Raw genomic sequence first — 13,345 nt, forward strand, 5'->3', positions numbered from 1 at the left:
GAGAGGGGACAGACGTACGGCAGAGACAGAGATCTGTGTAGGTGTGATGTCGTGTCAAAGTACGGCACATTTACAATTATGCAGCTCTAACTTTAGACACTGACATCTGTTGCATAGTTACAACCGGTTTAGTCATCCTGTTTTTCTGAAACAGTATGACAGCACTTTCATTGATGTAGACAATTCCCTGGACCGTTCTCACTTAATTCAGCTGCTTCACCATTGTTTAACCGGTTAAAACCATTATTTACCCGACAGAATAACACATGTCTCTGAAATCACTATTCAAAGTCACACAAGTGACATCAGATTTCTGGAAAATGATGATGAATACTTAATAGTCACGATCTAGAGGATTGTCATCACAGCAGGTAGTTATCTCATAGTGTGGTGGCACAGTAAGAAGTGTCAGTCGACAATAAAAAAGACATTTTGGTCTGAGAGGATGATTTCTTCACAAAAAAAAGTATTTTGGGCCAGTCTGACAGAAAATCAAACCCTCTCCGAGATGAGAGTATGGATATGTATTCTGGGAATAGCTTGCAAGGATGTTACAGGATAAAACTGAGGCAAAGACGGGCATCTGTCAGCCTATGTTTCAAATCTGTGTGTGTGTGTGTGTGGGTCTTAAATATCCTCGCAGTCTCCCTCCATTCCTCTCTACTTTGTCCCTGGCACTGGCCCAAGCACTTATATGGATCTGTCTCAATATGCTATGTCCAACACACACACACACAGACACACACAGACACACACAGACACACACAGACACACACGGCCCACCCAGAAGGCAAATTAGCTTGGTGATATGAGTAAAGGGAAGTCAACAGGAAGCTTGTGCAGCCTCAGCTAGGTTTTAAAGCAAATACTTTGATTTCGCCTGAGCTTTACTGGAGTACAGAATGAATTCCTGTCATGTGTTTCGTACTGTAGCAGGGTCTTCACAATGCTGGAACCAAAGGGGGAGGGTACTATCACAACCTAACAATTGCATCTGTGTGAAACATGAGCACCTGTCGAGTGCTACACGACAAAAAACACATCTCAGCTTCCACTAGAATGTAAAAAGAAAGCCCCTGCTGTGCTTCCTGCCTCCCTCCCCTGTCAACAGGAGGAACTCACGTGGCGCAGGGTGGCACGCCTTCACCCGCAGGTTCACACGACTCCGACTCCTCCAGCGGCGGGCACTCGGCCCCCTCCCCCACGGGGAACTGGAGCACCTGCCTGATCCGAGAGCGATTGCCTCTGGAAGTCTCGGGGTCCACGCAGGTTTTGGAGCAGGGGCCCCACTCGGCCCAGTCGGTCACCTGGCAGTCTTTTGGCATGACGCAAGACTGGACAGTCAGCGGCAGGTCTCTTGGTGCGCACAGGCTAGAAAGGATAAGAAGTGGAGGTGTGGTTATGATATTGAACACGTTAGAATAAGAGAAGGTTTTCCTCTGCTTAGAACTCAAAACATTGCAATGATTTGCAATGTTTTGAGTTCTAAGCAGAGGAACACGAACATTAAACTGAAATTATTCAGCCCAAAAGTCCAGAAAGTCACTGGTCCCAGCCAAGAAGCTGGTAATAAGAAAGATATTCATGTTGACAAGTGAGCTGGTAGGCACATTATTTCTACCATGCCCAACAAACTCTGTCTTTCTGGGAGAAAATAAAATAAAGTGCAAAAACCAGCAAATGCAAACATTAAAATACAAGAAACCAACAAACACATTTGCTTCCCAACTGGTACTGTAGTTGGTGCTGGTATCACAAAGAAAAGTACATGGCTTTGTGTTTTCTTCCCAATAGCAATGACCAACAACACAGAAAAAATGTGTTTTTTTTTTAATTCATTTAGTCTATAATGGAGACATGAAAGCAGAGAGAAATGGTGCCAGTGTGACTGGATCGCCTGCCAGCCTTCATTTTCCTGGTCTATTTCGTGCCCTGTGGCTGACAAAATGGCCTAGTGAGAGCAATGTTTATACAACACCAATCTTTGCTTAACAAAAATGTTGAATTAAATTTCTGTAGATTGACTGGCACCAAGTTACAAATCTAAGCTGGAGAATCAAATAAAAACAGTAAGTAAATAAGCCTTACAACTCTCCGGAGACTGATCCTATTCTCTGTTTATTTTCCCCTGGCATCAGCTGGTCACAGAGCATATTTATGGTAAACAGAGTCGTGCAGTGTGCAGCTTTCTGATGCCTCATTATGGTGACTTTAAATCTTTTAGTCACCTCTCGCTGGGATTTTAGTGTCACTGTGTGAAGATGCCTTCAAGCCACAGTTTGTGGCCTCGACCACGTTAGAGCAACAGATATGTGACCACAAGTGGTGTGCAAGGGCTTCACTTTTAACTCTCTGCCCTTGACTGGTGCCACATTTTGTCATTAGCTGTTCTCATTAGCATACACACTGCATAATCAGCTTCACATTAGGAGTAAAACAGGACTGGTGTGGCGTGGTGTGTGTGTATCCGCGAGTATTAAGACAACCAAAACAACCTCTGATCAATCGCTCGCACACATCTTTTGATCATCTAAATAGCATTTAGATGTAATGAATAACCCGTCCTCTTTGGGCCCCTACCGAATCATTAGAAATTTGTTCTGACTAAAGCCGACTGCTTTCTGCTGCTCAGTCTGGATGTCTTTCCCCTTGAGGCGTCGCAGCTGACGAGCTATTAGTGCTAATTACAGCTCTGCTTCATTTAGAAACCTCTCATTTAGACGTTGCCACCACACTTCACCTCCAGCAACTCAGACTTTTGGTATAAATGAGGTAAATGTATGAGCTGAGTGTGAGCTGTGTTTTTTTTCTTTTTCTTCCTTTAACTCCTGTGTCTTTGCAGATTAAAACACCTCTGCAGTCTTTGAAGTGGTACCTAAGTGACACTGTGAAAAATCTTAGATTTGTTTTTCTGCCAAACACGTTCGGTGTGCCAGCTTGCCAACACTGAAGGGAAAACAATGAGGAACTTAAACAGTGAATGTGACGCACTGAGGGTGATGGCTCGATTTCCTGTCTCAGAAGGAACTTCTTGTGTTTTAAAAAGCCCCTAATGCAGCCAATGACCCATTTTCGCGGCAGCTGGTTCCTTTGAGTCTTTGCCGTTTGTTGTGTGCATGCCCGAGCATTTTTGCGGAGATTTCAAAGTTGCAAAAAAAGAAGTCATTATTTCTTCATCTCAGTCATTCAGACAGAATGAGGACACAATCATTCACTATTTAAATAAGTAAGATGATGTCTGAGAAATGTTCATTTTTAAGCCTGTAGGTTTTACATTGTAATTGCAACAGCTCTGAGGGTTTTCAGACAAAATAGAAGCAGTCAGAAAGTCTCCTTATTTTAACACTTGTGCGCTCATTACTTGAGCTGTATCCATTAAAACAGTGTCGCACCGAAAACATCATTCCATATGGGTCAAGTGATTAAAAAATCGCCTTTTCACAACTTTGGCGCCTTTGAGAAAAAAACAGCTGAGAGGAGAAGTTATTCCAAAAATAGATGAGAAACAAAAAAAAAACTGTACGATTGACATTAAACTCAATGATGTAACGTGATGATGTGAAGTCCTTTAGTGGCAGAGCGGCAGCTGAATTAAAAGGTCATGGTGAGGGTTTGATTGACAGTACGAGCAGAAGACTGAGTTATGAGGAAGTGGCCTGTTTGGGACGAGTCGAGGACTACAGAGAAAGTAGAGGCCCAATGACAGATGTTCATCAAACAAAATTGGAAATGAAGGAAGCAAGATGTTCAGAGAGCGCCTGGCTGGGGTATGACTGGGTTACTGCTTCACTGGGAAGTTTGTTCCACTTTTTTGCGAAAGTGGCAAAAACAACTATGAATATTTCAGAACAAGAAATAAACAAGTCAAGGATTAATATTTATGCTCCTAAGGGCATGTGAGTTGTTTTCACAGTTCCTTTGAAATATTTGATCCCAGTCACTGCTTAGCGCTCTGCGCCAACAAAGCATTAATGAATAGATTTAGTACATAATTGATCAAATCTTGGAGTACAGTGGCATGTGACAAATATGAATAGAGGCTTGTTCTACTGACATCGTCGCGGATTCTTTCCTGGATATCAGAGACCTTGTGGAAGCCCCAAATCCACATTTCTAGAGACGAGCAGTGACATTTTAGGTTACAGTCAATTCAGGAACAGAGCAAAAGATGATAGATCCACAGAAAAGGCACTTTAGAAGGATCACTGATTTACTCACACTCTTCTAATAAAGACATCACTGGGTTATTACAAATAACACCACTTAATGTTGTAACAAGAACCAGAATTCACTGATTACTACTTGATGATTTTCTTTCTTATTTCTTGCATATATTTCATCAAACACTGAGAAATGAAAACAGCTTCTTGTGAACAGTGGCTGCATTTACATGGACCCTTATATTCCACTAATAATCATAATTACAGCTGTAAGAGACTGGCCTGATCAGACTCTCTCAGAGGGAATTTTCATTGGATCGAAAAGGGTAGAGAAAGCCTTTATTACAATTTGTTAATAAAGAAAATATTGTTGCCTGATAACCACGTAAACATTTCATCTTATTGTTTCCCTCTAATTTCATTTCACCACACCCTGCAGCTACAGACTGGTAGCTGTTGTATTTGATAGTTCAAACTTTCCTGCTTGTTAGTCAAAGATATAAATATTCAGGCAATTAGTTAGAAACATACCAAACAGGATGCTGTTACATGACTAACATCCAATGAAACTATGCTGTCTAAAAAGCTTGCATTGAGTGATTCATACTGTCACACTCAAACTAACGCTAACCTGACGACGGTCTGAGTACCTGAGTGTTGTAATTAAACTTGGTTGCGAGGTAAACTGTGTGCAGGAGTTCTTTCCTGTATTGTCGGCCCTTGGTTCTCTCCTATAACCCGTCTATCCACAGGTGAACAGCTGTACTCTGTGAATCTTCCACATAGAATCAAAGTAACATTTTAAAAAGGCTTCCCTCTGTGAGGCGCTTTGGATGATCAACATTTTCTTCTTTGTTTGCAACCAAATACTCCCCCAATTAAAGACTAAAAGACTAATTGCAGAATAATTTGGGGGAGCAGAAAAATAAACGGTTTGTATTTATACCTACAATCTGAGGGGAAGGGTTACAGATGAGTGATGGAGAAGTTGATGCATGCAACCTTTCTGAAATCTGAGTAGAATGTTTCTTAAACCAGTGAAAAGGTGTTTTTTTTTTTTTTAAATATTTCAGACTTGAACCTTTAGTTTCTCAAAGAGAGAGCCAAGGGCAAAGAGTGGCATGAAAAGCATGCATTTTATCTTATTAATCACCCACAGGTCATTTCATTACTTTCATTTTCAGTAGACTACAAAGACCACACTACTACTACTGCTACTACATTTGACTACTGCTGAAAATGGCGCTCAGGGAAATGAATGTTAAACGGCATTACGAGTCTATTCACACATGCAATGACAAGTTCATTGACTTTCCTGTGAGGCTCTCAATCATATACTGGCTCCCAAAATTGGCAATCAGTAATCAAAACCTTGAGGACGCCTGCCTTAGCACTTAACCTCAACCCCAATCAGTGTCTGAAGGATAGCGTTCTATCTCTGGTGTTATAAGCTGCATTTCTACCTGATTATTGGATAAAGGATAACAATCCAATCCTTCCTGAAAATATATTGTGTGTGTCTGACTTCTGTGAGGCTTCATGTTTGTGTTGCTTTCCTATCAGACTCTGCTGATGATTTCATTTTAAGAATTGAAAGTTTCTTCTGTATTTTAGGCTGAGACGTCTGCCGAGGAACGAGTAGGACTTCAGAACCATTTGATTCATCTCATCTTCAGTCAGACAGTGGCAGCAGCAATAATAATGTCAGGGCCAGAGGTTAGATCCCACTTGGGCTTACAAACACTTTAAGTGAGTGCTCATACTGTATAATTACAGCATGTGTTTTGGATAATAGTGCCAACTGAAGGCAGAACTCAATTACATATTCAAGTGATGATTCATTGAGGGATTTCCATTTTGATACATTTACATAATAATGTAAAAAAAAAAAAAAAAACACTGACTTGATATATTGGCTTCTTCTTTCAAGTCACTGTAGTCACCTACATTCTTGTGACTTCACTACACAACTCAACATCAAGTTCAAGGCCTTCTTAAGGACTTTCCATGCCCAAATCCCTCAAATTCGACGACACCACATACTTTGAGATGCGGGTCGAGGTTAATTACTCTGATCTCAAAGACAAAATCTCAAAGACAACAAAATATCAAACAAAATTTGATTTATATTCTCGCGCAAAAAATGTAATCTAGGCTCTTTCGACGACCCATGTTGTCTTTTAATGTCGATTTTCACGCGCTTCAGTTCAAAGCCCAGTAAATTGCATTATATTCAAAAGTGCCACTAAAGTCATGGCTGAGATTGATCGCATGTCATAAACTGAGTCGCTCTGCCACTTCTATCCGTGGAAGTTGACATCAAATGCGATGCGGTAGTTGCTCCTCATTGCTCTGACAGCATAGCGGTGACAAAGACGAAGCCAATAAACATCCTCCCTTGTGTGTCACCTCCTGACAGGGAGATGAAAAACTTTCAAGAGGACAAATTTGGCATCGTGTTCAGCTGTTAGAAACGCAGTAACTTAAGGACCAGCACACCTAAACGTCAGTGGTAGAAAAAAATACGAGGAACAGCTTGCTTACTGATATAAGTACAACGAAAAAATGCAGTTATACAGACAAATTGATTCAATAACTATACTTGCTTAAGGCTTGTAATATGGTAAATAATAAAGCCTTATTTCAAAATGTCTGTCATTAAGATATAATTCAGATCCTGACAGATCATTCCCCACTGCCTAAGTAGGAAAATTGAAGAGGCAGATAATAGCGCTGAGGGGAACAAACATATTAACTTTACTGTCACATTAACATAAAAATGCAACTTACAGGCGTCCCACAGCGCTCCCATTCCTGTGTATGCAGGTCACGTCCCGGGTCTGGTAGCCCACCTGGATGTCCCAGAATGGACTCTCTTGCCGGTTAAGGCGATTCCTGGTTCGTTTCTTCTGGATAAGCTCCCTGGTCTCCGGATCTTTGACTCCTGCTCTGTCTCTGAGCCCCTGGCCTTTACCTTTCCTGCGCTTCGCTTGGCGTTCTGTCCGAGTCTGTGGGAGGGTGCAAGGATTCCACGGTCCAACCCTGAGACTGTACATGCCCTCTGGACCTGTGCAAGGCCCCAGTTTACAAGACTGGAACTCAGTTAGGTTGGCACAAATTGCGCCTCCAAAAAGCGGAGGAACCAGGACACTACGGACCCTGTTTTTGAGGCCTGTTCCACACGTTTTGGAGCAGGAAGTCCATGGCGAATACTCTGAAACAACACAATCCTGGGGGCAAGGGATCAAACATGCCTGCTCCAGGCGTGGCTTAGGCTCAAAGTACTCACAGATGGCATCCTCCGCTGGAGACCCGTCTGACTTCAGTATGCAGCCCACTTCCCGGGTCTGAATGCCCTCTTCGCCTCCACTGCATGTGAACGGCCGTAGGGCCCCAAAGGTCCTTGCTGAAACTGGCACGCACTCATTCCAGGCACCCAGTTTCCAGTCATAAAGGTCCTTGTGCCAGTCGCACACACGGAAACAGTTTCTCTGGTTTAACGGACGCTGGCCCTGGTCACAGTTGGTGTGAAGCGTCGTCCAGCCGTCCACATGGGCACACCAGACTGCCCGGCTTTGGCTGCCACCTGGGCCACAGTCACTGCCCATGCATCTTCCCCATGGACCTGGGAAACAAATGAACAGACCCAAATTACAATGTGAAACATAAGAAACAATAGACCTTTGAGCTTCAGATGTTATTCAAAGAAGGACAGTGTGGTGTACTGTCAGAAACCTCTACAGTAAACGGCTTCAACACATATCAAAACTAACCCAGAAAAGGGGGAAACATTTCATTTATATTGGAGACATTTGAGAGACTGCACCACAGTGCAGTGATATAATTGCACTGGCTGTGAATTGATTGGAAGTGTAGAATTAACAAATAGCCTGTAGTTACATTAGTAACAATCAAAGGAGATCAATGATGCCATTTGAAAGCTCTTGTGTGCCTTTGAAACAAAAATCCATATTATTCAAGCATCAGTTAGTCAAACACTTCATACCCTTTAATGCTGAGGAGAGACTGAGAGTTTGATTTAACTTGTTGTCAAGTGATGAGAAAGCACATAATGCATCTTCAAGGACGGCACAGTAAATTCACAGGCTCCTCTAATATGCTCCTTGATGTAAAATGTGTTGAAAAGCCGTTGGCAACCAGCAGCAGATGATGTGTGAGCGCAGAAAAATGCCACATTCAATAAAAATAATCTGTGACCTTGCTTTGTGCTACACTTAGGTCAGACACATCGGTTCTCAGTGCATGGTAAAAACTGTCTGAGTGCCATCGGGATGTGGAGGGATGATTAGGCAATGCAAATATGATGTGCAACAGCGGAGATTAAAGGTGATCAAAGAAAGTGTTTGAAAGCAAATTTACACGGGCTGTGAGTAATCTTTTATCAAACTCTATTGGCAACCAGCAGGAGTTGCCAAAAACATCGATAAACTTTGATTTGTCTGTACACAAGTCTCTGGCAAAGCCTTCCTTTATCCTCTCTTACTAATTGCAGTCAAGATCCAACAAATAGTTTTGGAACAGGACTGAGGTAGTGAAAGGTTAGTCATTCATCAAACATTTATCTTAAATACAAAAAATACAGCATTGCTTGCTAAAAAAAGAGGGCTTTTTACAGTAATCGTCAAGGACAAGGCTGTAAATATTCGGTATTTACTTTTACAAAAAGGCCATGAAAAGAACAAAGCAGGGATGAATCAATTCTATTGACGAGTATTGTCTGGGTAGCTCAATGTAGCTTACTCTTCTGTGCCATTAGAGCTCCATGTTGTCCAAACACATCAATGAGTCACCGTTGTGCTAGGCAACATGCTCTTTCACTACGATGAACATGAACACCGTTTACTTATTGTGAATCAATCCCACATGCACTGTCTTGCTGCTTTATACTTGCAGAACTGCACCAAATTTGGATCGATCCACTGCTAAAAAATAGTCCCTCGTGAATGCAGCATTTACTGGTGTTTTAGTAAGGTTTACAAAAAAACTACAATGCCTAGCTTTTTTAGCAAATAACTGGGCATTTTGAAAATTACAAATTATATATTGATGACCCAATTTTTGAAGAATATCTTCCTTGAGAACCAACGAGATATAGGCTGGAGTGCTACTAGTCTCGCATTGGCTTGTTTGTATTTCTTCAAACTAATCACAATATTCTTGGGCGCTGCCAAACCCAGGATGGAGAGAGGGCGCTCATGCAAAATCATGTAGTAGGGAAGATACATGGGGTGGTGAGCACTGGCTGTAAAATGTCTAAATGCCTGCAGAAGAAACAGTAACAGCGGCAAGCTTGTTTAGGTTCAAACCGTTAGCAACCAAGTTAGTGCAACTTCAACATGTAGGTTGTCTGCTTGTTAACTGCTGTTACTGTTGTTTCCTGTAGTGACAGGGTTTTTGAAACAGTAACAAGCAGAAATAGAAGGAAGAGGGGAACGCGCCTGAAGAAGATGCCTCCTGACAGGCTTTAAACCAACTGTCTGCTTCTGGTAAGTCCAACTAGAGTTACACAGACAGGGTAGGGAAGTCAGAAAGTACCATGAGATATGAACTAAAACGCTAAAAAGTGTATTTTTCTTTTTTTTTGTGTTGACTTTGTTGACAATAGGAGAAATACGGACTAACACCTTTGTTCTCCTTTATCCCTGATACTAAAAACTGGACACTTGTTTATAGCATCGGCATACAGCTTTTTTATTTTAGGGTCATCGCCCACAACCCTATCAGCCCTATGCACATATACAGTATTATGGTTAGTTTGTGTTAATCTATTACTCCTGTGGGTATACCTTACATTATGACAAACTAGAAACATCATAAACAAACATCAGCTCTGCTCAAATAGCTGAAAATCTTTACAACTTCAAGCAGTATGAATATAAATCTATTAACAGCAACAAAGAGCATCTTCCAGACACAAGGATCTGCACGCACTATTTATTACCTTTAAGATTCGAGTCACACTTCTTCTGCTTTCCCCTGCACAACTCTTGATTTCAGGACTGAAAGCTTAGCTGACAGCATGAGAACTGTCAGCCCAACTCAGCTGGTCCAAGCAAGTAAAAGAAAAACACTAATTAACGCAGGGTGCCTGCGCTCTGACTGTCTCATCCGAAGGCTATTGATACTACAAGGGAGAGGAAATCAAACTAATTGGGAAGCTTCCCTTTTCACCTCGCATTAACCTCTTGGGTAATTGATTATATTAGCATGTGGCCTGAGGCTGATTGGACCCTTTGTGGGCAATGGGCAGTCGGAGCGAGGGCAGCTCATGTTGACCCACGCCCATGCAGAGTTAAAAAATCGTGCTGGTAGAAAATCCGAGCACATTTCCGGGAATGACTGCCTCTGATGGGGCTGCTTGTTGCCTCTGATCTCAGCTGCTGATACAGCTGACAGGATCTATCTCCAGACGACATGATGCTGCTTTCACAGGAGCCTCAAAGAATATTGGTAAATGGTTGTATACTAGTCACTGTATCAACACACTCGATCAATGTCTGATCATCAAATGATTTCCAGATTAGCTTGGTGTCTATAGCTTCAGATCACATCATGCTACTGTATTTTTTTTTACCAGTTTTTAGACATCCTGGTATTAAGAGCAAGATTCAAAGGGTGAAATACATTTAGTATTCCCAAGACGAAACCTCTCAGGCGTTTGTCTGAGTCCATAAAATCTCTGTGATGTTTATTTTTTAATCCAATAATAGAAAAAGGCGACCTGAGAATTTTTTCCTTCACAATGCCAACCGATAAAGATGGTGAATGTTATCTCGAGAGCTGATATTGAGTTTCAGGTGGAGAAAGAAAATGCAGTGGAGAAAATACCCATCCCAAAATATAAAATGCAGTGGATTCTGACAGATTCTGCGGTACCAAAATTAAACACCTCCTGCCCTAATCTAATCCATCCCAGACAGACGTTATCTTCTATCTGAGGATATTCTCTGACACAGCTCTCACGATCAAACTCGTCTGGCTCTGAATGTGGAATAAAAAAGGTTTCTCAACGAATGAGATCGCAAAAGCTTGGCCATATTCAACCTGTCCGGTCACACAGTATGGCTTTTGTCTGACGTTGTCCTCATTAAGGATGCATCTTATTCTGCGTCTAATATCCTTTATTACGTGTTTGTTAAGTCAGATCTTTGCAACCCTTTGCATGCTTCCTCACACTGTTTTCACAAACAAATGAAACTTCCTCCAAATCTAAATCAATGCAAGGCCCTCGTTGCCTAAAGCTACCTTCTCAATATTGCATGTGCTCTGACAGCCCTATTTGACATTCTGAAAACAAACTGTGTTTCACCTCCATTTATCACATGTCTGGAAAGTATTCACAGATTATCCATTACTCAACTGTACATCAGGACTACTCCCAAATGTGGAAATTGGAAAGTATTTTAATAGTTTCCATTCGTATTATTGTGTGGTTAAATTTAATCTAGAAGAAAAATGAACAAACAGAAATCCAGAGAGTTCAAATTGACATCTTGGTGAAAATTAGACATTTCTAAGCATGTGCATGTCCTTCAGGAAGCTTTCATTGGCTGCATACACGAAGCACAGAGCTGCTCAATCTAAATGTAAATGTAGTTTTATCGTTCAGCAACAAAAACATCCTTTCTTTGTCTTTTCATTATAGTAACTAAATCTACTGATGATCTCTGGAGGCTTTATATTCTTGCCGGATTTCATGTAAAACAGGCAGCATGTTTAATCAATGCTATCTATAACTCAATCAGAGGTGAGCCAGGTGAGCAAGCAATACTTCTAGACACAAAAATCAATAAATAAATGCTGTGTAGAGAGACAAAAATCGCTCGTGTGTAGTATATTTACGCCCATCCTCATCAGAAAAACCATATGGACTAACTGTGAAAGCAGTTTATTACTGTATGACCCATATTGACATTTGTTGTTAGGTTGCGACTTCTAGTGGCTGTGGAAATTATTACAGCAGCAAAGGAGGAAGTCAGGTGCTGTACATGTCGTGTGCAAAACCAAAAGTTAATGGTGGGTTACGTATGTAAAGTCTGTGTGTTTGTAACAGAATTATCACCCAAACCACAATATTTTTGGAAACTTATCCAGGTAGTTTTCTTGCCTAAACCAGCACAGACTGCCGCCGTATGATGAAGTGTCTGTAAGCATGTTGCTTGTAGGCTGCAACGCTTTTGGTAACGGCGATGGAAGCCATTTTTGGAGTGGCAATCGACCTATTCAGTCATTCAGGTATGAAGATAAGTTAAGTATTTACGAGGCGATCTGTCCGCCATGTAATTCTTGAAGAAGGAGAGTAAAGGTTCCTGGCAACACTTTGCCTAATTCCCAGGTGAATGGAGAAGGAGAAGAGTCTTAAAAGGTCAAAACCCGAGCATCAGGATGACCCTGTTGAAAGCCATCAATTAAAATGCTCTACTACAAGTGTGTCTGGAGGTTTTTCCACTGCACACCATGTGATCCTTGTCATTAGTAGAATAATATGACTCGGCCCTGACCATGCATCTGAACCAGTTAGTCCTTTTAAAAGGTGAGTGTGAAGAAAACTGAATTCAGTAAACCCTGCGGCTTGGAAACTTGTTGGATTGGCTGAAAGTTCAAGCTCAACCAAATACCCCTTTATATAATATCTGCTTCAAAATAGCAAATGAAAAATTCATGCATGTCTGGAGCAGCGACCTCTGTCACTGAGCTCGTGTTTGTGCTGTATTTGCTGACACCAGAGCAAAGTGAGAGATGAGCAGCGCAGACGGAAAAATAAGAGGATGGCGGCGGGTGTTGAGGAGGCAGAGGCGTTAGCCAGATGACCTGTTCTGACGGCAAATGTATAAAGGAGAAGGAAAATGTGCTGACAACATTATACAGTATAAAACAGGAACATTATTAAAGAAGGAATTAATAGTGGTGATAAATAAATGTGCTGATATCTACAGTATACCTCAAACCAATCAATTATGGATGAATCATTGGCAAACCTTGAAACTGTATTATTAATTTCCATAAAAGAATGTCATTGGATCATGGACATTTAATTCTTTCTCACTTCTCTTTCTACTTTACCTTCCTGTTATAATGAGCTTTGACACCTTTACCTGCAGTAAAACCAGGGGATGTGCTAATGAAGATTAGAATAACCTGCAATGACAGTTCTGCAGCCACTT

General features: G+C 41.4%; 1 protein-coding gene across 1 annotated transcript in view; it reads right to left on the minus strand.

Annotated features, from left to right (window-relative positions):
- Nucleotides 1-8,934, minus strand: part of LOC115567777 (thrombospondin type-1 domain-containing protein 7A-like) — a 95,253-nt gene extending 86,319 nt beyond the window's left edge. Inside the window, exons 1-3 of the mRNA XM_030394624.1 lie at nt 8,922-8,934; nt 6,951-7,785; nt 1,123-1,371 (exon numbers count right to left, since the gene is read on the minus strand). Of these exons, the coding sequence (XP_030250484.1) occupies nt 1,123-1,371; nt 6,951-7,785; nt 8,922-8,934 (1,097 nt within the window). The remainder of the gene's footprint in view (nt 1-1,122; nt 1,372-6,950; nt 7,786-8,921) is intronic.
- Nucleotides 8,935-13,345: the final 4,411 nt, after the last annotated feature.

Source organism: Sparus aurata, chromosome 17 (genome assembly GCF_900880675.1).
Source record: "Sparus aurata chromosome 17, fSpaAur1.1, whole genome shotgun sequence".
Lineage (NCBI taxonomy): Eukaryota > Metazoa > Chordata > Actinopteri > Spariformes > Sparidae > Sparus > Sparus aurata.